The sequence below is a fragment of the Salvia splendens genome, chromosome 5 (genome assembly GCF_004379255.2).
Source record: "Salvia splendens isolate huo1 chromosome 5, SspV2, whole genome shotgun sequence".
In the NCBI taxonomy this organism is placed as follows: domain Eukaryota; kingdom Viridiplantae; phylum Streptophyta; class Magnoliopsida; order Lamiales; family Lamiaceae; genus Salvia; species Salvia splendens.
This window is the reverse complement of record NC_056036.1, coordinates 25,490,056-25,515,114: the sequence shown is the minus strand read 5'-3', so window position 1 is coordinate 25,515,114 and position 25,059 is coordinate 25,490,056. Positions and strand designations below refer to the sequence as shown.

At 41.9% G+C, this 25,059-nt stretch overlaps 1 protein-coding gene and 1 long non-coding RNA gene across 2 annotated transcripts; one reads left to right on the top strand and one right to left on the bottom strand.

The window, feature by feature from the left end:
• Positions 1-11,968: 11,968 nt before the first annotated feature.
• Positions 11,969-13,546, top strand: LOC121805040. Its single transcript, XR_006051245.1, has 2 exons — positions 11,969-13,226; positions 13,311-13,546. It is a non-coding gene; the product is annotated as an uncharacterized LOC121805040 (long non-coding RNA).
• A 7,429-nt stretch (positions 13,547-20,975) lies between these two features.
• Positions 20,976-23,281, bottom strand: LOC121804020. The gene is made up of 4 exons (XM_042203573.1): positions 22,769-23,281; positions 21,795-22,565; positions 21,621-21,645; positions 20,976-21,544 (listed from the first exon to the last, which is right to left on the bottom strand). Exons 1-4 carry the CDS (start codon positions 23,279-23,281, stop codon positions 20,976-20,978), a joined length of 1,878 nt encoding a protein of 625 aa, XP_042059507.1.
• Between the last annotated feature and the right edge of the window lie 1,778 nt (positions 23,282-25,059).

Below are 25,059 nucleotides of genomic sequence, written 5' to 3'. Positions count from 1 at the left end.
CCCAAATTCCTTATTCTTCAAAATTTTTTGGTCAAACTGCCTTCCCACTTTAATCAAAATAATAGGCTCCCCCCTTTTCCTTCCCATTTTCAAAATCCCCAATTTAGATAGGAACCCTAGCTCTCTCCCTCCTACCTCGGCGACTCCCGCCGCTGCCCGGCCGCCACGCACCGCCGTCTCCGGCGCCATCTTCCTCCCTATCTTTCTTCGTCTCTCCCTCTTTCACTTCTCCCTTTCTTTTCTAATTTGGACAATTAGTAAATCCCCAAATTAAGGAAATCAAACCCTAGGTAGGCGGCTTTCCCGCTTTCGAGCGTCGTCGCCCCCTTCTTCTCCGGCGAAACCGCCGTCCCCCTTCTTCATCAGAATTCGACCTCCTCCCCTGGATCGCGAGAATCGAGAGGCAGCGCCTCCAAGTCCCTTTTCGGTACGCCGCTGTTACGATCCGAGCTCGTAGCTTCCCTATCTTAGCTCGCCACTGCCGAACTCAGTGACTTCTTCGCGGTCTTCCTATCTTAGCTCGCCACTGCCGAACTCAGTGACTTCTTCGCGGTCTTCCTATCTTAGCTCGTCACTGCCGAACTCAGTGACTTCCTCGCGGTCCTCCTATCTTCGCTCGTCACTGCCGAACTCAGTGACTTCTTCTCGGTCTCCCTCTCTTAGTTCGGCATTGCCGAACTCAGCGATAATACGCAAGCAACTCTTGAATGAACAATCGAGGATCGTATTATTGAATCAACAAGAAGTTTACACGATAGAAACAATCAAACGAAGAGGAGGAACTAGATCCACGATCTAAGCTCCGATTTACAATTCAACACTATACTCAACATAACCGAAAGAAATAAGCAACTCCTCTACTTATACTGTTCATCTTAGCTCACTTAACTAACTAACAGCCACGTGCTCGACTCTTATTGGCTGCAACACGTCATATCTCACGTGATGATTGCCAGCTGGCTTGAGTTAGTTACACAGCAACTAACTCCTACTTAACTCCCAACTTCCAACGACTTCCTTTATAGCTCGCTATCTTGTGTTGCATGCATTTTACGCATGAATGATCATGCATGCAACAATACCCCCGACTTAAGGTTCCTTGTCCTCAAGGAACCAAGGGAAACGCTCGGTGATCACGTCCGCGAATTTCCAAGAAGCATCGGCAGGGGATCTATCTTTCCAATGGATCAGCCATTTTGTAGCCGCTTGATTGTGTCGCTTCACCATTTTTCTATCCAGAATCGCTTGTGGTATAGCATCATTGATATGAGATGTAGATGGTAGATCTGAAATAGGCCCGAGAGGAGGTGCAGCGGGCTTCAGTAATGAAACATGAAAGACATCATGTATAGCAGCTGATGAGGGTAAATTCAGCTTATAAGCTACCTTCCCCATTCTATCCACGATCTGATATGGTCCAAAAAACTTAGCTTCGAACTTGTGGTGTTTGCCCCGAATAGATTTCTGCCTATAGTCTTGAAGCTTCAGCCAAACCCAATCACCAATCTGAAACTCTCTGTCAAAACGATGAAGATCAGCTTGTTTCTTCATTCTTGCTGCAGCTTTCTCAATATTTTTCTTTAATATGACAATCATCTCCTCTCTATCTCTCAAAGCAATGTCTATAGCTTCAATATCTGAATCCCCAGGTAGGTATGAGACATGTAAAGGAGGTGGAAATCCATATAATGCTTCAAAGGGAGTCATCCGAATACTCGAGTGATAAGTAGTGTTGTACCAATATTCGGCTAATCCCAGCCATTGAACCCAAGAGTGTGGTTTCTCTCCCATAGAGCATCTCAAATAACATTGTAAACATCTATTAACAACCTCAGATTGTCCATCGGTCTCAGGGTGATAGGCTGTAGAATATAGCAATTCCACACCCAATAAAGTCATAAACTCCTTCCAGAAAGCTCCCACAAACACAGCACCTCGATCACTCACAATTTTAGCAGGCATGCCATGTAATTTGAAAACAAAATCCATGAATATTTCTGCTACTTTCTTGGCTGTAAAAGGATGGGACAAAGCCATAAAATGAGCATACTTACTCAACCGATCTACCACCACAAATATAGTGTCTTTTCCATGCGAAGTAGGTAAAGCCTCTATGAAATCCATAGTGATATCAGTAAAAATTGCAGCAGGCATAGGCAGGGGTTGAAGTAATCCAGCCGGGGAAGTAGTGCTTGGTTTATATCTTTGGCAAGTCACACACATCCTCACAAATTCTTTAACATCCTTCATCATCTTAGGCCAATAACACAAGGCAGAGATCCTCTTGTAAGTTCCCAACACACCCGAATGGCCAGCTGTTGCAGACTCATGGAATATAGTTAGAATTTTGGCCTTCAAGAATACATCATTTCCAACTACAAGTCTGCCATTTCTCCTTAACTCACCATTTTTCCAGCTAAATTTAGGGTGAGAAGTAGTATCAGTCTGTTTTGCATTCAAAATTAATTGAATTTGTTGATCTGCTTTCCAAGATTCCTTAATCTGCTCAATTAATTCCAAGGGAATTATAAGAGAAGTTAGAGCAAATATCATAGATTCTGGCACCCTAGATAAGGCATCAGCCACTGCATTATCACATCCTTTCTTGTACCTTATCTCATAATCGAATTGCATAAGTTTTGTCATCCAAGCTTGTTGAGTTGGAGTTGTCAACTTCTGCTCAACCAAATATTTGAGGCTCTGATGATCAGTTAGGATTATAAACCTCCTACATTGCAGGTAGTAATACCATTTTTTTACTGCCATCAAGATAGCCAAGAGTTCTTTTTCATACACAGACAGGGCTTGATGTTTAGGAGTTAAGGCTTTGCTGATAAAAGCTATAGGATGTTTCTCCTGCATTAGTACAGCACCAATACCCACTCCAGATGCGTCTGTTTCAACTACAAACTCCTTGGAGAAATCGGGTAAAGCTAAAACTGGTGCAGATATCATAGCACTTTTTAATTTATCAAAAGCTTCTTGTGCTTCCTCAGGCCAACTAAATGCAGCACCTTTTGTCACCTCTATCAATGGTTTAGCAATGACTCCATAATTGTATACAAATCGCCTATAATATCCAGTTAAACCCAAGAAGCTTCTAACATGTTTAATCGTTTTTGGTCTTGGCCAATTCTTAACCGCTGCTATCTTGGCTTCATCAGTAGCAACACCATCAGCAGAAATGACATGTCCCAAGTATTCCACCCTTCTACACCCAAAACTACATTTAGACTTCTTAGCTAGAAGGCTGTGCTGCTTCATTAAGTTCATCACAGCCTTCAAGTGAAACTCATGGTCTTCCTTACTTTTGCTATAGATCAAGATGTCATCAAAGAAAACCAAAATAAATTTCCTCAAATGCTCTCTGAAGACAGAATTCATCAAGTTTTGAAAGGTGGCCGGAGCATTTGTTAATCCAAATGGCATCACTAAAAATTCATAGTGACCGGAGTGAGTTTTGAAGGCTGTTTTATGGATGTCCTCCAGCCTCATTCGAACTTGCCAATAGCCAGACCGTAGATCAATTTTAGAAAACCAAGTAGCCCCACCCAACTCATCCAAAAGCTCCTCAATAACCGGTATAGGGTATTTATCCTTAACCGTGATAGCATTTAAAGCTCTATAATCCACACACATGCGCCATGATGAGTCCTTCTTCTTGACTAAAACAATAGGGCTAGCAAAGGAACTCTCACTATGCCTTATAACTCCAGATTTCAGCATTTCATCAATCATAGTTTCAATGATATCTTTCTGTTTGGAAGCATATTTATAGGGCCTTATGTTGACAGCATTAGACCCCTCTTTCAAAATGATTTTGTGATCTTGCTCCCTCGGTGGTGGTAATGAACTTGGCTCTGCAAATATGGCTTCATTCTCATCCAATATCAGTTTAAGTTCTGGCCATATTTCCTCTGTACTGATCTCATAACAGAAGGAAATTTCCTCTTCTATTGAAGGCATCAGCTGGCTGATCTTTCTTTCATTTTCATCTTTTTCTTGCAGGTTGCAGATATGTAAACAATGTAATTGATCAGATTTTGGTGACCATAGCTCTCCTTGCAACTTCACAACCGCACCAGATAATTTGAATTGCATAGTCAGCTTGTTGAAATCCCATGTAATCTCACCCAAGGTAGACAACCAAGCACCACCCAATATCAAATCATAAGTTTCTAAATGAATAAGATAGACCTCAGCTTGAAATGTTGCTCCCTGCATTTCCCACTCAAGGCTACTACATTTCTGATTGCATTGCAGTAGTTGTCCATTAGCAACCTCTACAGCCTTAGAGCTCACTGCAGTGAGTTCACACTTAATCTTTTTAGCTACTCTGGAACTCAAGAAGTTATGAGTACTCCCAGTATCAATTAAGATCTTTAAAGCCTTTTTCTGACAGATTCCTCTAATCCTCATCAGTTGAGGTCCATTCTTACCCCAAACAGCATGTAAAGACAGCTGGAGATCCGGTTCTTCACCAGCCCTTGTTTCATCTGCCAATTCTGCTTGTTCCTCACTTTCTGCTGTGTCTCCCAGCTCAATCAGTTGTATAACATAAAATTTCCTCTTAGAACATTGATGATTAGGAGTGAATTTTTCAGTGCACCAGAAACACTCCTTCCTAGCTCTTTTTTCATCCATTTCTTTGGGTGATAGATTAGTGCTAGCTCTAACACCACCCAAACGATTAGGCTCCTTATTACCTCCACTCCAATTGTTAGTATTCACCACAGGTTTAGTATTAGTGGTGACTGCCAGGGGCTTACTACTCGAGTAATAACTGCTATTAGAATACACATTACTCTGCATCACCTTAGGCTTAATTCCTAAAGCCTTCACAGTTAGTTCTTGCAATTTAGCTAATGAGTAAGCCTCAGCCAAGCTCTTAGGTTTAAACATTCTCACTGGCATTTGTAGTTCATCAATAAGTCCAGATAAGAAAAAACTAAGTGCTTGATCCTCTCTTATATTAGCTCTCGGATACAACTCATCAAAAGTATCCATGTATGATTGTAGCGTACCTTTTTGTTTGAGATTCCTCAGATCTGCAAGCGGATCCTCAAAAGCATGAGCTCCAAAGCGAGCTGCTACGCACGAGATGTAATATCTCCAATCAACATACGCCTCATTTCCATGTAGAGTCAAAAATCCTCTATGCCATTGGAGAGCTTTTCCTTCCATATGAATTGCTGCTACCTTTACTTTCTCCGCCTCTGGTACCCTTGCTACTTGAAAAAAATATTCAGCTCTCATCATCCAACCTTCAAATCCTTCACCATCAAATTTAGGAAACTCATATCGAGTAGATCTTCCCCAATCTGATTTTCCTTCGCTACTTCCTTCACCATTATCCATTGCTGCGTTGTTTTTCTGATTCTGCAAATTAATCGCAGCGATTGCTTGCCTCAGTTCCAAAATTTGGATTTCCTGCTCATGAATGACTTGATCACGCTCACTTAACTTCTGATCCATCAATTTGTTGCATGCATGATCATTCATGCGTAAAATGCATGCAACACAAGATAGCGAGCTATAAAGGAAGTCGTTGGAAGTTGGGAGTTAAGTAGGAGTTAGTTGCTGTGTAACTAACTCAAGCCAGCTGGCAATCATCACGTGAGATATGACGTGTTGCAGCCAATAAGAGTCGAGCACGTGGCTGTTAGTTAGTTAAGTGAGCTAAGATGAACAGTATAAGTAGAGGAGTTGCTTATTTCTTTCGGTTATGTTGAGTATAGTGTTGAATTGTAAATCGGAGCTTAGATCGTGGATCTAGTTCCTCCTCTTCGTTTGATTGTTTCTATCATGTAAACTTCTTGTTGATTCAATAATACGATCCTCGATTGTTCATTCAAGAGTTGCTTGCGTATTATCGCTGAGTTCGGCAATGCCGAACTAAGAGAGGGAGACCGAGAAGAAGTCACTGAGTTCGGCAGTGACGAGCGAAGATAGGAGGACCGCGAGGAAGTCACTGAGTTCGGCAGTGACGAGCTAAGATAGGAAGACCGCGAAGAAGTCACTGAGTTCGGCAGTGGCGAGCTAAGATAGGAAGACCGCGAAGAAGTCACTGAGTTCGGCAGTGGCGAGCTAAGATAGGGAAGCTACGAGCTCGGATCGTAACAAGTGGTATCCAGAGCAGTCGATCTCCGGAAACTGGAACGGTGACGCGAGGCGCTGAAATGGAGAAGAAAATGGCGGAATTGATGGATCAGAAGTTAAGTGAGCGTGATCAAGTCATTCATGAGCAGGAAATCCAAATTTTGGAACTGAGGCAAGCAATCGCTGCGATTAATTTGCAGAATCAGAAAAACAACGCAGCAATGGATAATGGTGAAGGAAGTAGCGAAGGAAAATCAGATTGGGGAAGATCTACTCGATATGAGTTTCCTAAATTTGATGGTGAAGGATTTGAAGGTTGGATGATGAGAGCTGAATATTTTTTTCAAGTAGCAAGGGTACCAGAGGCGGAGAAAGTAAAGGTAGCAGCAATTCATATGGAAGGAAAAGCTCTCCAATGGCATAGAGGATTTTTGACTCTACATGGAAATGAGGCGTATGTTGATTGGAGATATTACATCTCGTGCGTAGCAGCTCGCTTTGGAGCTCATGCTTTTGAGGATCCGCTTGCAGATCTGAGGAATCTCAAACAAAAAGGTACGCTACAATCATACATGGATACTTTTGATGAGTTGTATCCGAGAGCTAATATAAGAGAGGATCAAGCACTTAGTTTTTTCTTATCTGGACTTATTGATGAACTACAAATGCCAGTGAGAATGTTTAAACCTAAGAGCTTGGCTGAGGCTTACTCATTAGCTAAATTGCAAGAACTAACTGTGAAGGCTTTAGGAATTAAGCCTAAGGTGATGCAGAGTAATGTGTATTCTAATAGCAGTTATTACTCGAGTAGTAAGCCCCTGGCAGTCACCACTAATACTAAACCTGTGGTGAATACTAACAATTGGAGTGGAGGTAATAAGGAGCCTAATCGTTTGGGTGGTGTTAGAGCTAGCACTAATCTATCACCCAAAGAAATGGATGAAAAAAGAGCTAGGAAGGAGTGTTTCTGGTGCACTGAAAAATTCACTCCTAATCATCAATGTTCTAAGAGGAAATTTTATGTTATACAACTGATTGAGCTGGGAGACACAGCAGAAAGTGAGGAACAAGCAGAATTGGCAGATGAAACAAGGGCTGGTGAAGAACCGGATCTCCAGCTGTCTTTACATGCTGTTTGGGGTAAGAATGGACCTCAACTGATGAGGATTAGAGGAATCTGTCAGAAAAAGGCTTTAAAGATCTTAATTGATACTGGGAGTACTCATAACTTCTTGAGTTCCAGAGTAGCTAAAAAGATTAAGTGTGAACTCACTGCAGTGAGCTCTAAGGCTGTAGAGGTTGCTAATGGACAACTACTGCAATGCAATCAGAAATGTAGTAGCCTTGAGTGGGAATGCAGGGAGCAACATTTCAAGCTGAGGTCTATCTTATCATTTAGAAACTTATGATTTGATATTGGGTGGTGCTTGGTTGTCTACCTTGGGTGAGATTACATGGGATTTCAACAAGCTGACTATGCAATTCAAATTATCTGGTGCGGTTGTGAAGTTGCAAGGAGAGCTATGGTCACCAAAATCTGATCAATTACATTGTTTACATATCTGCAACCTGCAAGAAAAAGATGAAAATGAAAGAAAGATCAGCCAGCTGATGCCTTCAATAGAAGAGGAAATTTCCTTCTGTTATGAGATCAGTACAGAGGAAATATGGCCAGAACTTAAACTGATATTGGATGAGAATGAAGCCATATTTGCAGAGCCAAGTTCATTACCACCACCGAGGGAGCAAGATCACAAAATCATTTTGAAAGAGGGGTCTAATGCTGTCAACATAAGGCCCTATAAATATGCTTCCAAACAGAAAGATATCATTGAAACTATGATTGATGAAATGCTGAAATCTGGAGTTATAAGGCATAGTGAGAGTTCCTTTGCTAGCCCTATTGTTTTAGTCAAGAAGAAGGACTCATCATGGCGCATGTGTGTGGATTATAGAGCTTTAAATGCTATCACGGTTAAGGATAAATACCCTATACCGGTTATTGAGGAGCTTTTGGATGAGTTGGGTGGGGCTACTTGGTTTTCTAAAATTGATCTACGGTCTGGCTATTGGCAAGTTCGAATGAGGCTGGAGGACATCCATAAAACAGCCTTCAAAACTCACTCCGGTCACTATGAATTTTTAGTGATGCCATTTGGATTAACAAATGCTCCGGCCACCTTTCAAAACTTGATGAATTCTGTCTTCAGAGAGCATTTGAGGAAATTTATTTTGGTTTTCTTTGATGACATCTTGATCTATAGCAAAAGTAAGGAAGACCATGAGTTTCACTTGAAGGCTGTGATGAACTTAATGAAGCAGCACAGCCTTCTAGCTAAGAAGTCTAAATGTAGTTTTGGGTGTAGAAGGGTGGAATACTTGGGACATGTCATTTCTGCTGATGGTGTTGCTACTGATGAAGCCAAGATAGCAGCGGTTAAGAATTGGCCAAGACCAAAAACGATTAAACATGTTAGAAGCTTCTTGGGTTTAACTGGATATTATAGGTGATTTGTATACAATTATGGAGTCATTGCTAAACCATTGATAGAGGTGACAAAAGGTGCTGCATTTAGTTGGCCTGAGGAAGCACAAGAAGCTTTTGATAAATTAAAAAGTGCTATGATATCTGCACCAGTTTTAGCTTTACCCGATTTCTCCAAGGAGTTTGTAGTTGAAACAGACGCATCTGGAGTGGGTATTGGTGCTGTACTAATGCAGGAGAAACATCCTATAGCTTTTATCAGCAAAGCCTTAACTCCTAAACATCAAGCCCTGTCTGTGTATGAAAAAGAACTCTTGGCTATCTTGATGGCAGTAAAAAAATGGTATTACTACCTGCAATGTAGGAGGTTTATAATCCTAACTGATCATCAGAGCCTCAAATATTTGGTTGAGCAGAAGTTGACAACTCCAACTCAACAAGCTTGGATGACAAAACTTATGCAATTCGATTATGAGATAAGGTACAAGAAAGGATGTGATAATGCAGTGGCTGATGCCTTATCTAGGGTGCCAGAATCTATGATATTTGCTCTAACTTCTCTTATAATTCCCTTGGAATTAATTGAGCAGATTAAGGAATCTTGGAAAGCAGATCAACAAATTCAATTAATTTTGAATGCAAAACAGACTGATACTACTTCTCACCCTAAATTTAGCTGGAAAAATGGTGAGTTAAGGAGAAATGGCAGACTTGTAGTTGGAAATGATGTATTCTTGAAGGCCAAAATTCTAACTATATTCCATGAGTCTGCAACAGCTGGCCATTCGGGTGTGTTGGGAACTTACAAGAGGATCTCTGCCTTGTGTTATTGGCCTAAGATGATGAAGGATGTTAAAGAATTTGTGAGGATGTGTGTGACTTGCCAAAGATATAAACCAAGCACTACTTCCCCGGCTGGATTACTTCAACCCCTGCCTATGCCTGCTGCAATTTTTACTGATATCACTATGGATTTCATAGAGGCTTTACCTACTTCGCATGGAAAAGACACTATATTTGTGGTGGTAGATCGGTTGAGTAAGTATGCTCATTTTATGGCTTTGTCCCATCCTTTTACAGCCAAGAAAGTAGCAGAAATATTCATGGATTTTGTTTTCAAATTACATGGCATGCCTGCTAAAATTGTGAGTGATCGAGGTGCTGTGTTTGTGGGAGCTTTCTGGAAGGAGTTTATGACTTTATTGGGTGTGGAATTGCTATATTCTACAGCCTATCACCCTGAGACCGATGGACAATCTGAGGTTGTTAATAGATGTTTACAATGTTATTTGAGATGCTCTATGGGAGAGAAACCACACTCTTGGGTTCAATGGCTGGGATTAGCCGAATATTGGTACAACACTACTTATCACTCGAGTATTCGGATGACTCCCTTTGAAGCATTATATGGATTTCCACCTCCTTTACATGTCCCATACCTACCTGGGGATTCAGATATTGAAGCTATAGACATTGCTTTGAGAGATAGAGAGGAGATGATTGTCATATTAAAGAAAAATATTGAGAAAGCTGCAGCAAGAATGAAGAAACAAGCTGATCTTCATCGTTTTGACAGAGAGTTTCAGATTGGTGATTGGGTTTGGCTGAAGCTTCAAGACTATAGGCAGAAATCTATTCGGGGCAAACACCACAAGTTCGAAGCTAAGTTTTTGGACCATATCAGATCGTGGATAGAATGGGGAAGGTAGCTTATAAGCTGAATTTACCCTCATCAGCTGCTATACATGATGTCTTTCATGTTTCATTACTGAAGCCCGCTGCACCTCCTCTCGGGCCTATTTCAGATCTACCATCTACATCTCATATCAATGATGCTATACCACAAGCGATTCTGGATAGAAAAATGGTGAAGCGACACAATCAAGCGGCTACAAAATGGCTGATCCATTGGAAAGATAGATCCCCTGCCGATGCTTCTTGGGAATTCGCGGACGTGATCACCGAGCGTTTCCCTTGGTTCCTTGAGGACAAGGAACCTTAAGTCGGGGGTATTGTTGCATGCATGATCATTCATGCGTAAAATGCATGCAACACAAGATAGCGAGCTATAAAGGAAGTCGTTGGAAGTTGGGAGTTAAGTAGGAGTTAGTTGCTGTGTAACTAACTCAAGCCAGCTGGCAATCATCACGTGAGATATGACGTGTTGCAGCCAATAAGAGTCGAGCACGTGGCTGTTAGTTAGTTAAGTGAGCTAAGATGAACAGTATAAGTAGAGGAGTTGCTTATTTCTTTCGGTTATGTTGAGTATAGTGTTGAATTGTAAATCGGAGCTTAGATCGTGGATCTAGTTCCTCCTCTTCGTTTGATTGTTTCTATCGTGTAAACTTCTTGTTGATTCAATAATACGATCCTCGATTGTTCATTCAAGAGTTGCTTGCGTATTATCGCTGAGTTCGGCAATGCCGAACTAAGAGAGGGAGACCGAGAAGAAGTCACTGAGTTCGGCAGTGACGAGCGAAGATAGGAGGACCGCGAGGAAGTCACTGAGTTCGGCAGTGACGAGCTAAGATAGGAAGACCGCGAAGAAGTCACTGAGTTCGGCAGTGGCGAGCTAAGATAGGAAGACCGCGAAGAAGTCACTGAGTTCGGCAGTGGCGAGCTAAGATAGGGAAGCTACGAGCTCGGATCGTAACAAGTGGTATCCAGAGCAGTCGATCTCCGGAAACTGGAACGGTGACGCGAGGCGCTGAAATGGAGAAGAAAATGGCGGAATTGTGTTACGATCCGAGCTCGTAGCTTCCCTATCTTAGCTCGCCACTGCCGAACTCAGTGACTTCTTCGCGGTCTTCCTATCTTAGCTCGCCACTGCCGAACTCAGTGACTTCTTCGCGGTCTTCCTATCTTAGCTCGTCACTGCCGAACTCAGTGACTTCCTCGCGGTCCTCCTATCTTCGCTCGTCACTGCCGAACTCAGTGACTTCTTCTCGGTCTCCCTCTCTTAGTTCGGCATTGCCGAACTCAGCGATAATACGCAAGCAACTCTTGAATGAACAATCGAGGATCGTATTATTGAATCAACAAGAAGTTTACACGATAGAAACAATCAAACGAAGAGGAGGAACTAGATCCACGATCTAAGCTCCGATTTACAATTCAACACTATACTCAACATAACCGAAAGAAATAAGCAACTCCTCTACTTATACTGTTCATCTTAGCTCACTTAACTAACTAACAGCCACGTGCTCGACTCTTATTGGCTGCAACACGTCATATCTCACGTGATGATTGCCAGCTGGCTTGAGTTAGTTACACAGCAACTAACTCCTACTTAACTCCCAACTTCCAACGACTTCCTTTATAGCTCGCTATCTTGTGTTGCATGCATTTTACGCATGAATGATCATGCATGCAACAGCCGCTGGCCTCGCCGTCGCGCCTTCGCCGTCGTCGTCTCCCAGCACCGCACGGCGGAGGTCCCGACGCGGTGAAGCAGCTGCCGCCGTCCCGTCATCTGCCGCAACTCCCGGGTCCCGTCGGAGTTCGCTCGTCGTCGGATTTCGTCTCGGTGGCCGGCCTTAAGCTAAGTCTTCGAACCCTTATTATCTAGCTCATCTGATTAGGTGAATTTTGGTGTTGGAGGGCTTATATGTGACTGATGCTGGGTTTTTTGTGATTTTCATTAAGTGAGGATTGAGTAGAGGCTATGTGAAAGTCGTTAAACAGTTATCTGGAGATTTTTCTGGTTGTTCATTGTGGTGGGTTTAACCCTTCCAAACTCTACTTGTTATTGCCATTAGTCTAAGCGGCAATTTCTAACATATCTTGGCATTACTTGATGATCGTGGCTGCTGCTGCTGCTACTATCTCGTGTATCACATGATGTTTGATTAATTAAAGACATCTGTCCCAATATAATAAACACAATTTATAGTGTGTTTTTCCTATTAGAGAATGAAGCATATTTCAAGGACGGTGGATATTGATTCTCTAAAGCTGACTCTCATGCCTTTTTTTTACTATAAAACCACCAAATAATTCACCCTATCCATCAATGCATGAAAAACATTTTATACATATATTGTGGAGAAAGAGATGGATCACAAGTAGTACTCATAGATAGTCTACTGTCATGGGGTTCTAATTGATAATGTTGTTAAGTTCCAAAACTGAGTTCTTGAGCATTTATGGTTCTACGCCTCTATGTTATCTATGATGCTCCCTAAATGATGCAAAAGGGTGATGGCGTTACCTATTGTGGCCGTGGAGAAACGGGCTGCCCTAGTTGTTGCTCTCAAAAAATGCTCCACTTTCTAACTCTATATGCTGCCGAAATTTGAAGTGTGTGGTAGGGGAGAACTTGATGCATATGAAAGGGGGTTTTATAGACAAGAACGTGTACTTGTGAAGCATTAACTTGAGCTGCTGTATGCCTTGTTTTCTTTCTGCAGCAGATCCTCTTTTCTGGATTATTGCAGCCACTTTAACTGCATTCCTTGGTGGTGATTTTTGCAGGTGCACAACAAGGGTGTAGGGCTGTTAACTGTGCTTTGCAGGGCTGCTGCAGCTGAAAAGGCTGATCTTGCCTCTTGGCAGCCTTCGGTTAGGGCTGGGGAGAGTGCAGGAGCTTGCTGCCACTTATCCTTCCTATTTTGGCAATCCCTTGGTCTTCATCAAGAACGTAGTTTTGTCTCTTTTCCACACTTAACAGTCCCATTAATTCTCTTGTCTTTTAGCCATTAAGGAGGTTTGTTTTGGTTTGTAGGTGTTTGAGAAATTGCTGCCATTGCTGTTGCACCGCCGTTTGCTGGTGATCTGGGCCCGCTGGTTCTCGATCGTCGGAAGGGGATGACTTGAACTTGTGAAGAATAGATTCGAGGCATTTGCATTAGGCATTCATGTATTACTTGTGTTTTTTTTGTAAGTTAAGTCATAGCTTGAAATGTAACTATTGTAACTCATTCGACTAAGGAAATAAACGAGCACATGTTCATTCTTCAATCGTACTTCACTCTCTTCTTTATTTCTAGATCACTATTAGTCATTAATCAAGCAACCAGACATAAGGGTTCTATTTTTCTCGTACTTAAAGAAATTAGGAAAAGACACTCGCTTCGTAGTTTGATAATTATTTTAAAAGTTAAGATAATTAAATTGTGGCCATTACAGTACATAGTGAATTTTCTATCCTAAATACTAGTGTGGATAAAAATTAAATTTATTTTCAAGTGATATTTGAGAAAACTTGAACTTATGTTCGTTGTTTATATTCAAATGATGTTGTCTTGTTATAAATGTTTTGTGTATAACGCCTATATGTTTTGGCTAAGGCCAAGAGAGTTGTGAATCAAATTTGGGTCCAAGTGAGAAGGGTGGTGTCCCTATTCGAACTAGTGTACACGGGAGACCTATGGCCAAAGAGCGGGCCTAGTGACTGTGGAAGGTGGCCACCTTCCCGCACAAGAATATTATGGTGACCGTGAGAGAACACTATCTATATACGGCACAAGATGATCAAATATACAAAAAAGAAATTGGACTGCAGTCAAATAAGGGTTTACAATAACCTTGGGCATTTTGTTTAAAAATAAAACCCTGAGTGTTAGTGTGATGCTTGACAATATTTTCAAATGTATATTTGTATTTTTTGGTAAAGTGTTCACAAAGTACTTTTGTACTTTTTTTTTTTTTTTTTAAAAAGCTCCTATATTAAGAAGGAGGAAATTACAAATAAACTCATATAGAAGGGAGGAAATTGCAATTGGTGTAAAGAGGGCTCGAACTCGACACCACTTACAATAATGTCTAAACTCATTGCCGCTAGGACAAAGGCTCTGGACAAAGTACTTTTGTACTTCATCTATGCATATATTTCTAAATGTGCAGGTTGAGCCGCGACGGGGTGAATTGAGTGTTGTTAGTCCATCAAGAATAACTCTCGGAGGTTCATGTCATCATACTCGGAACTGAGTTCCTTTGCTTCTGATGTGCCTTTAGGAAGGCGACACTTATTTCATTTAAAGGCTCTGATAAATTTTATTTCGTTTAAGACTCTAATAATTTATATAAGTATAAACAACCACTCAAGTTTGCATGATCGAGTGTATATTGTTTTAAGTACTGTTTCCTTTAATATATCTCGAGTATCTTATGGTTACTTGGCTTTCATTATTCTTTTCCCCTTACTTCTTTTCCCCTCTTCTTATACCTCCTCCCTAGTCACGGTATCCTGCGGCTTAGTTATCCCAAATCAGCCATAGTTGTGACACTGTGCTATCGAGTTTGAATAACATTATATTGTAACTACGGCTTTTACTAAACCTGTATTAACACTCGTGCTATGCAAGAGACATAAGAGTTTCAAAAAACGAATACAACTTTTAACGAATCTATAGAAAACAAAAACTTAAAGCAATGTGAATATTTACGAAAACAAAAATGTATTTATATTGTCCTATTCTAAATTAAGAATTTATTACTACCTAATGAATGAAACATTTCAGAACTATGCTAATAATTTATACAATTTTAATTTATGATCTAAGTTGAGTAAAAGAAATAATATAAATGATCAAAGAGTATGAGTTAATTTTTTCAAAAAGTGACTATGTTGGACCAAATTCGTATTTTAGTCATACGTTTATTACCAAAATTGACCTTTACTCTAAGATATACAAATAAAGAAAATATGTGTGAGTAAGTTCAAAGAGAAATTCAGATAATTGGAATAAATAAAGAGCTCAACAAATGTGATCAACAAAATATAAATATTCAAATATAGGAACCAAAACTTAAAAAATCAGCAACAACCCAGTACTATCAATATCATCTTTACAAACTAAAATCTTCATACCTCCACGACTCGTAACTCTAGATATAGCAACATACAATTGTCCTTGACCGAAGACTGATTTTCGTAAAATAAATCCAACATGTGATAGCGATTGATCTTGACTTTTATTAATCATCATTGCATATAACATAGCCAAGGGGAAATTGTCGCGGTTGAAATTTGAATGGCAACTTTGGATCAAAGACATTCGAGGAATCAACACTTTATGACTAATATTATGACCACCCAAAAATTCTGCTTTCAAAATACAATAACCTAATCTTGTATTTATCAATTGAGTGTAATTGCTCAATCCATTACACTCACTCAAATTATACGAAATATTTTGCTCAACGACGTCTCCAACTATAACTATGGGATTCTCAATTCATCCATCCAAAATAGTTACACAAAATAAAATTAAATACTATTAGAATAGAAAAAAATCACAAATAATTACAAATAAAATAGGGACAAATTAAAATAGGGATAAATTTAAAAAATACAATGTCACGCCCGCCCACCCCAGGGGTGTTACAAACGAGGCGATCGTGACCAAGGGACAAACATTAAAAATAGCATTTAAGGATAACAGTTCATAAGAAAGGCTCAATTAGTTAAAAGAATAATATATATCAGAGTGTATGATACACAGAGTGCAAACTCGACTTTAGCTCCAAACAAATGGGAAAAGCTCGAATAAAATCAAAGTGTCTTTTAAACAATCAACAACTCGAGATAAAATTATCTCAACAATACTTGGCGAAAGAAACCATATTCAGCAGAAGCATTTCGAGAGTAGAATAATGTCATGTATGAAGACACAACATATTCTGAAACTTTCATAGACATCTTCTTCACTTTTATGCTCAACATCGCCCACCGTCATCACTGCTCAACCTGCACATTTTTAAAACAAATGCAGGGCTGAGTACTTGGTGTACTCAGTGGACACGTGCCGAAAATATATTTATAAAAACAGATTTTGTCAAGCCACTCTTTGAGTGAATTCGGAGTTTTAGGAAAAGTCCGAGAACACTAAACATTTTTCTTTTCCTTTTTCAAAAGCGATCTTTCGATCTATTTTCCTGGAACATATGCCGTATCTGACAAACCCGATTTCACTATCTCTTGTTCATTCATCAATCCGTTCGTCATTCATCATTCCTTTCATCATTCATCATATTTTAACATTCAAGTGCCGGGGAAGTTGTTACCTCCCACGGTCTCCCATCAATCCATTCCATTCATCGTTGTAGTCAGATAGGCATAGTTCCAAAATAAAATATGGCTTGACATAACCTTTTCCACTTTATTTTCCTCAAAACGTTTTTGAAACATAAATCATTTTTCTGCATAAGTCGAGCATCATCTCACATCACATCAACGAGTCGAGCAAATCACAATTCACTCGATAAATCAACACATAGCACAACGTAACATGCGCAACAACACTTTCACTTTGATTACATATAACATGATGCTCAAACCGATATATGAAAGTTCTTGGAAACACTTTAGTTCGAAAGCCCACGTAAAAACTTCTCGTAAAAACTGTACGGTAACTAGAAAGCCCACGAAAAACTTAGTTAGAAAGCCCTACCTCGTTCGTTTAAAGCCTTCACGCCGTGCTCCTCTCTTTCTCCTCTCGGTCGAAGGTAAGGCTGCACTTCCCTCGATCAAATCGCAGCGCCGCCACCGCTGCGCGTCCGCCGTCGTCGCGGATCCGCCTCAGCCACCGTCGCCGAGGATCTCCCCCAGCCGCCGACGCCGTTCCCGACAGGTAGGTGGTCGGAAATTCGTTCCTCCATCCCCTCTCTCCTCTCTCTCGGATTTCTCTCAATTGTGAAGTAAAGAAATGAAAAGGAGGGAGGTTGTATATATAGAAAATTTTTTCATAAAAGACAAAATTTCACGTCTTTTCGTTTTGATGCGACGAGTAATTAATGCGGCCGTCGTTGGAAAACGTGCCTGATGTGACGTGGTTCTTATCCACTTTTCGTCTTGATGTGACGCGGTTCTTATCCAACTTTTCGTCTTGATTTGTTGTCGAAAGTGTATTTGATACGTGGTCTATTCTTTCGTGTAGGTATCATTTTGGGCTCGTAACAATTGGGTTTCAAATTGGGCTACGAAAGAAAAATTGTTTGGCCCCAAAAGTGAAATACTTCTCTTGATAAAAGAAACAAGGTTTTAAAAATTTTCAAGTGCACAAACGACGGTCCTTTCAAGAACACAATAAAAAGGTAGAAAAAGTCGGGGTGTTACAAACAAAGAAATTATATTAGACAAAATTACATTACAAAAAATATAATTTTTCAGATATAACAATAATGGGCCGAAAATAAATTAAAAATCATGCCCAAATGCATACAAATATTACTACAGACCTGACAGTGTTTTTGCTCTATTAAAATGGTTCAGTAGAATATAAATGTAAGCCAAAAACTAATAAATATAAAATTTACCAAACAAATTAATTTTCTAAAACTGTTATGATAATGGCCCAAGAATATATAAAAGTAAGCCCAATACCTAACAAATTTGAATTGGCTTCATAAAATGAGTTGAATTAATATGACTAACTATGATTAAACTATTTAACTTATATCTGGTAATTAAATCATTAGGAATAATTATCACCTGATGTAGACAATATAAATTGATTTTTACTCTCATTTCATCCGCCGCCACCAACACGAAACCTTAACTCTTCCTTCACCGACGAAATTAGGACAACATTTCACACCATTGTAAGCTAGCCACTGACCTGAAACATTTGGGTTAAACTTTGGTATGAACAACTCTTCAAATTTGTATACCTTTTACTTTTTCATTGTTAAAATGTAGAATATGAAAATCAAAATGTCTGCAATTAGAAAGTTTATATTGGAATGCCAATCCAGCATTGTCTTCACTTAAGTAGCAGTTAACCTAAAAAGTGTAACAAAACCCAAAAGGACCTTTCATATACCCTAATTTCAAAATTAGGATCCAACATATGGGCTTAATTGATCTTAAAATTGTTTGAAAACACATCTATGGTTAATTGTTGAGATATTGCCTACTGAATTAAAATCTGCTAATTTTGCTTTGAAATAAAACTAACAATGTTTTCTCACTGATATTATACCACAGATATACAAAAAATGGTTTATTCATAAACGCGAACACATCTAACCATGACGACAGAGTTAGACATCTCGGGGTGAAGATTATCAACCGAGGTGATAAAACGTGCCATCAATTCAGTTACTTCTGAATAATAAAACATCTCTATGCTAATTTGTATTTCAATTTAACATTCAATAATTAAGAACTGTTTTTTGCCGAGATTCAGGAACAAAAATTGCAAATCAAGTAGCAAGAAAGGAACTCAGATTCTTTTAAATTCAAAACAAAATGTCAAAAAAGGTAGACAACAAAATCATTATTCAAGTTTAGAACACTACATAAAACTTATAATACACTACCAAAAACTCACTATTTAGTGATGGAATCATCTGTCACTAATCAACGAAATTTCTTCACTTAATAGATTAGTGACATAGCAAGTTTCGGCAGATCCGTAACTAAAAAACTTGTCATTAAAAAATATAAGTGGCAGATTTTTCCATCACTAAAGTTACTAATCCACCAAATGACGAAAACATAGACGATTGCTTCGCTTTAGATAGTGACAGGCGTTTTTTCAGTCATTTTTCCGTCACTAGTTGTTGAGCTAGCAGCCGCCTTTTTTTTTGTTCAAACACCTTCACGGTGGAGGGTTCGTGGGTCCCTCATCCCTATATAGCAAAATAGTTCTCGGTTACAATTGCCATAACTCAAAGCCTAAGATTACAAGTATCTATTACAACCAAAGCCAAGAACTATCAAAATAACTAAATCACCACGAGAGTAAGTAGGGGTCGTGTCACAATTGGCTCGACACCCGCCTACTCTACGGTGGCCTTCTAATCCTCATCCTCGGCGCGGACTCGGAAGTTGGGGATCCCCATTTGTTCCATCCGGATGATATCTTGAACGACTCTCGGCGTGTCTTGGACCTCCATAATTCGGCCATGGCTCAAGTCCACACCTATCTTCGCAAGTAGGTCAGCCGCCTTATTGCCTTCTCGGTGGATGAAAGTTGTTCGAAGAGTGAGTAGGCGCTTATGTAAGGCCATGTGCGCCATGGCTTGGCGAATGTGAGCAGGTCCCCAATTTGTCCCTTTGAGTAAATTGAGTGCTTGTTGTGCTTCAACAGGGAGCGCAAAGGCTACGAGCAACTTGTCCGAATGGTCTCAAATAAGACCGCCTCCCCCGTCTTTTCCTGTCGCTTCAGAGAAAGACCCGTCCGTGTTGAGTTTTATCCAGGGCTGGTCCGGTGGCTCCCATTTAACCATCATTGCTAGACGCGGTGGCCGTTGGGGTTCGGCCAGGCTTGGGATACTGACTCCAAGCCTAACCCCTCTCCAGTGCTTCGGCTTGAGCCTACCATTGGCCATGCTGTTTCGGACGAACGTAAGGGTCTGCCAGATCACATTGCTCGACTTGAATTGGACTTCATGATGGCGGCTTCTATTTCTTTCTGCCAAAAGGAACCAAAAGATGAGGTAAGGCATGGCTCGGCTGAGGTGCTTCCTTCCCAACTGCTGCGATCTTCGCGCCCACACTTCAATTCTTGTTGGTATCGTGTCATTCAGCCCGAGAGTGGGGGTCGAGCCTTCAAACCACCCATCGAATTCCTTCCACACTCGTATCGCACCGGCGCCTTGTATGAAGAGGTGTTGGAGGGACTTGGTACTTGGCCGATGTGGGCAACATTGGCATTTGGAGGCAAGTTCGATCTTGCGCCATTGGAGCTTTGAGTCAACAGGGATGCGGTTAGAAAGGAGCCTCCAATTGAAAATGGCGATGGTGGTTGTTAGACCATCCTTCCAAATGTCCTCAAGCCCTTGGATGATGGGCCGAGGCATCCGAATCGTCTCCCAAGTCGAGGCTAGCAAGAAGTCTCCTCGCCGGGATAACGTCCATTGCGGGATGTCCGGCACCCCGGATAGGATCGGGGTGTTACAAATTTGATCAATGATCTGTTGAGGGAGGCTAGCCTGGTCATGAAGTAATTGTAGTTTAGGGACATCCCATGCGCCATCCGTGATGAATTCCGAGACGGTCGTCACGGGCTGCCCCGCTCATCGAAACAGAGCCCCGCGAGAGGATCGTTGCCGAGCCATATATCATCCCAAAAGTAGATCGTTCCATGCCCAACTAGCCACCGAATGTGCGGGTGAGCATGAACCCAAGCTTTGGCAAGCCTCTTCCACGTCGGGCTATTCCTGCCCGTGGTTCTCGAAGAAAGAGGCGAAGAGGCGGCGCAATACTTTTTCATCATGTAACGTGCCCATAAGGAACTTTGTTCTCGGAAGCGCCACCAGAGTTTACTGTTGAAGGCTCGTAGGACATCGGTGAACTTACGAATCCCGAGCCCTCCCTCATTGGTGGGAAGACACATTTGGTCCCAACTGATCCAATGAGTCTGTTTTCTTTCAGTCGTCGAGCCCCAAAAGAAACATGCCAGTTGCTGGTCAAGAAGCTTAAGGGTACCAGCTGTTGGCTCTATGGCTTGGAATAGGTGGATAGGACCTCAAGGGTGCTCTTAATGAGAGTTAACCTCCCTCCAAAGGATAAGTGGCGATGCGCCCATCCGGATATCCTCCTAGCAATCATCTCACGAATGAACATGGACATTTCCGTGCGCTTGACTCCACAGTATATGGTGACCCCCAAGTAGAGGAAGGGGAAAGACCCACGAGCAAAACCACCTTCACTTTGGATTGCATGCGCCCATTGCTCGTGTACTTCGGCAATATAGAAGTTACTTTTAGCGAGGTTGATCTGTTTCCCGGAGACCCCCTCATACCCGTCAAGACACGCTCTAAGCCGGCGCAAAGGGTTTGAGGTTGCTTGGGTGAAAATAATAATATCATCGGCATAGGCTAAATGGCTGATTTCCATGCACCTCTTGGAGGCTTTAAAGGTCGTCTCCTTCTTGCCAAGAATGAGCTTGTCGAGGGCCCTAGAAAGATAATCTGCAGCAATCATGAAAAGTGCCGGGGAGATGGGGTCTCCTTGTCTGAGCCCTCGAGTAGATTTGAAGAACCCGACTGGGGCACCATTAATAAGGACTGAGAACCAGCATGATCCAATACATCGTTTAATAATGCCTATCCAAGTATCCGAAAAACCCATGCGCCGGAGTACCTTGATCAAAAAGCTCCATTGCACCCTATCATAAGTCTTGGCCATATCGATCTTAATAGCCACATTCGGTGTTGGGGAACACCTTGCTAACTCGTGGAACATCTATTGGGCGAGAAGGACGTTGTCGTGTAGAAGCCGACCCTTCACGAACCCGCTCTAGTTAGGGGAGATTACCTGAGGCAAGAAAGGAGCAAGACTCGCGGTTAGTACTTTTGTAATGATCTTGTTAAAGACAATACATAAGCTTATGGGGCGATAGTCGGCCCATGTCTCGGGCGAGGCCTTCTTCGGGTTAAGGACAATGTTGGTAGCCATGACACTTCGAGAATGGTATGCCCTAAGAAAAAACTGCTTTATAGCTTCCACAACATCCGTTCCAATGATCCCCCAACAAGTTTGATAGAAGACGACCGAAAAGCCATCCGGGCCTAGTGCACTGTCCCCGAAGATGTCAAACACCGCTTTCTTCACCTCCTTAGGGTCCGGTGGGTTGTGTAGCTCCTCTAGGTCCATTAAGGGGGGAAGTTGTTGGATTAGATCAAGGTTCGGTTCCTCAAGTGTCGGGGTGTCCAGGGCAAGGAAGCTCCGAAAGAACTCAATCGCTGAGTGCCGTATCTCTGTTTCATTCGCAATCTCCCGGCCATCCACATTAATGGAGTGTATTCGAAGTCTAACTCTCTTCTGCTTCACCCAGCTTTGGTAGAAACTGGTGTTCTTATCACCATCCGCAAGCCACCTTAGTGCGGCCTTTTGCCTCCAGAAGTCCTCCTCCATCCGAAGTGGGAGAATATACTCGGCAATGCTCTTGTTGATCTCAGTCCTATTCCGAGGCGTGTCAGCCTCAAAGTCGGCTTGAGCTTGCGCGGTCCCTTCCTTCTTCGCTTTGAGGTTGGCATGTATATTGCCAAAGACTTCCTTGTTCCAAGCCTTAAGGGCTTTTTGCTCCTAGCAAGCTTAGTTTGGAGATTCAGGAGCCCACTCGCCCCCGTCGGTTGACCCCAAATATCTTGAACTAAGTTCAAGAAGCCATCATGCCGGACCCACATGTTTTGGAATCGGAAGGCACTACCCCCCGAAAGAGGCCTCGACATCTTGCACCTAGCGAGTATCGGACCATGGTCCGAGGAGACCCTTGGGAGATTAGTCACCCTTGTTGCCTCAAACGCGTTGGTCCATGCCTCACTAACAAACATCCTGTCCAGCCTTTCAAACAAACCATTCTTGGCCCATGTGAACTCCGCACCATCAAACCCTGGGTCAAGAAGCCTACAATCTTCAATGGCTTCGGCAAAATCAATCATCTCAGCTTGCCTATTGGTTTCACTCCCAACCCTGTCTTCATGGGCAAGGATCGTGTTAAAATCCCCTCCAATCAGCCACGGTGTTCCTTCCGTCCGAGTTGAAATCTCCCTCATTTTATCCCACAAAGGGTGTCGCTCCAATCTATTACACTTAGCATAGACCGCCGAGATGGAAATATGGTTCGCCATGCGGTGCGAGGTGAGCCTTCCATGTAGGACTTGATCCAAATCTTCCTCAAGGTCAAAAGTGGCTCTATCCTCGGCAAAAATCCAGATTTTGCCGGATGTGTTTGATCCTTTGAAAGTTAGGCCCAACGCCTTAGAGTACCGGTCCGGGTTGGGATTAGTTAGTGGCTCCATTATTGCAAGAAACATGACATTATAACACTTGATTAGTCTTTTTAGGACGTTTTGGGTCGGCGCATTAGCGACTCCCCTAGCGTTCCAAAACATGAAATTGTAAGACATGATTAGCAAGGTAGGGTCGTACCCGGAAGGTTTGAAGGCCCTCCTTTAAATATGACAATCTGTTGGTCTTCCTCCCTTGTGTGGTCCCCGACGTCAATTTGCAAGGGGGTGTCCTTAGGATGTACACCAAGGGTTTGGATATCCATTTCCACCGCGTCCATCTCGCCACATCCATCAACGTCAAATTTCCCATTGGCCTCCAAATGAGTAGCGTCCCCCTTATCATGGTTCAAGGGCACCGAAAAGATAGAGCTTTTGCATTTGGGGCTCGTAATCGGGGAGCCATCTTCCTCCCCGAAATCGATCCTCTTCCTTAGTTGTTTGTCTTCGGGGAGTGGAAATGGGACGAATCTCTTCTGACCGTTCCCTTTGGTAGACGGGGCCGGGGTACTCCTTCGCGCCTTGAGTTTTGCTTTGGCATCTTTCAATGCCAATTTCTTGGAAGGTTGCTTCGGGGAAGTTGGTTCCTTCGAGCTAAATGTCATTTGATGGTCCGAGAGGGTTCGCTCTCCCTCGGGGGATGGTGTGTCACTCGGCGGGTCGTCCGGCATGGCCGGGAGTGCAGCAAGGTTGCTCGAGAAGAAGGCTTGGGTGAGATCGGGACGGTTGTTGTGGGGGTGGCCAGGAGGGAGCCGGGTGGTGAGGGAGAACACGCTTTGAATGAAAGGAAATGTAGGGTTGTCACGGCCGGAGGGATTGAGATGCCGGGGAGACTGTGGGGAGAGTGTGGCCGGCGGAGGATGGTGTTGTCGACGAGGGTGGGAGTGGTGTGAGGTGACGGTCGGTCACGGCCGACGGGTGACGGGGTGGCGGAGGTTGAGTAGGCGTGGGACAATAGGTGTATGATTTTTAGAGAGAAGGAGGAGCTTCTCACACTAAGAATCAGCCTCACATGACAGTTCTATATATGAGATTACTTTGCCAACAAATAAACCTTTTGAATCGAAATTGCCGATGAGCGTCACTATTTAGCGCTTTTTTGTTTGGTAGTGATAGAATCAGATAGTGTCATGAGATATTAGAGAGTACTAATAGATATCTATGTAATCTTGTATTGGATTCTAGTGGATTGGTTTTTCTAAATTATGAGTCCTATTAAGCCGATCATATATAGGAAACAAACATAGAAAACACTCCACCTCTGCCTCGTTTACTATGTTATAAAATTTCTTATCAGAATATATTTCAACAGATAAACTTACTTATTACCATCTATTATCCAGGCACAAGATTTGAAAAATCAAGTACTCCATATTATAGTTGACTCATTTTCCATTTCGGGAAGTTTTCTCATAGTTGAGTCATTTCCATATATAATAATTTTTTTTTATTTCTTACTTTACTCTTTCTTACTTTATTCCCTCTGTTTTTCCCCCTTATTTTTTATCTATTTATTTAACACACTCAATATCCCTTTTTTAAACTGCGTGCCAAAAAGTTTTGAGAGAATAGAGGGATGGTGTGAATCAAATTGTAGTCCTATAATGCATTATCTTAACATACTTTTGAGTCCAACAAACCTTCCTTTCACGTAACCAACCTGATATGAGACCGTCTCACCAGTCAGTAGAGTATAGGTTACCTTTTGAGTTTGTGTCTAGGTAGAACCTCAACCCAAGCGTGGTAGCTAACCAACCTTTACAGATTATCACCACAATCACATTTCGCGC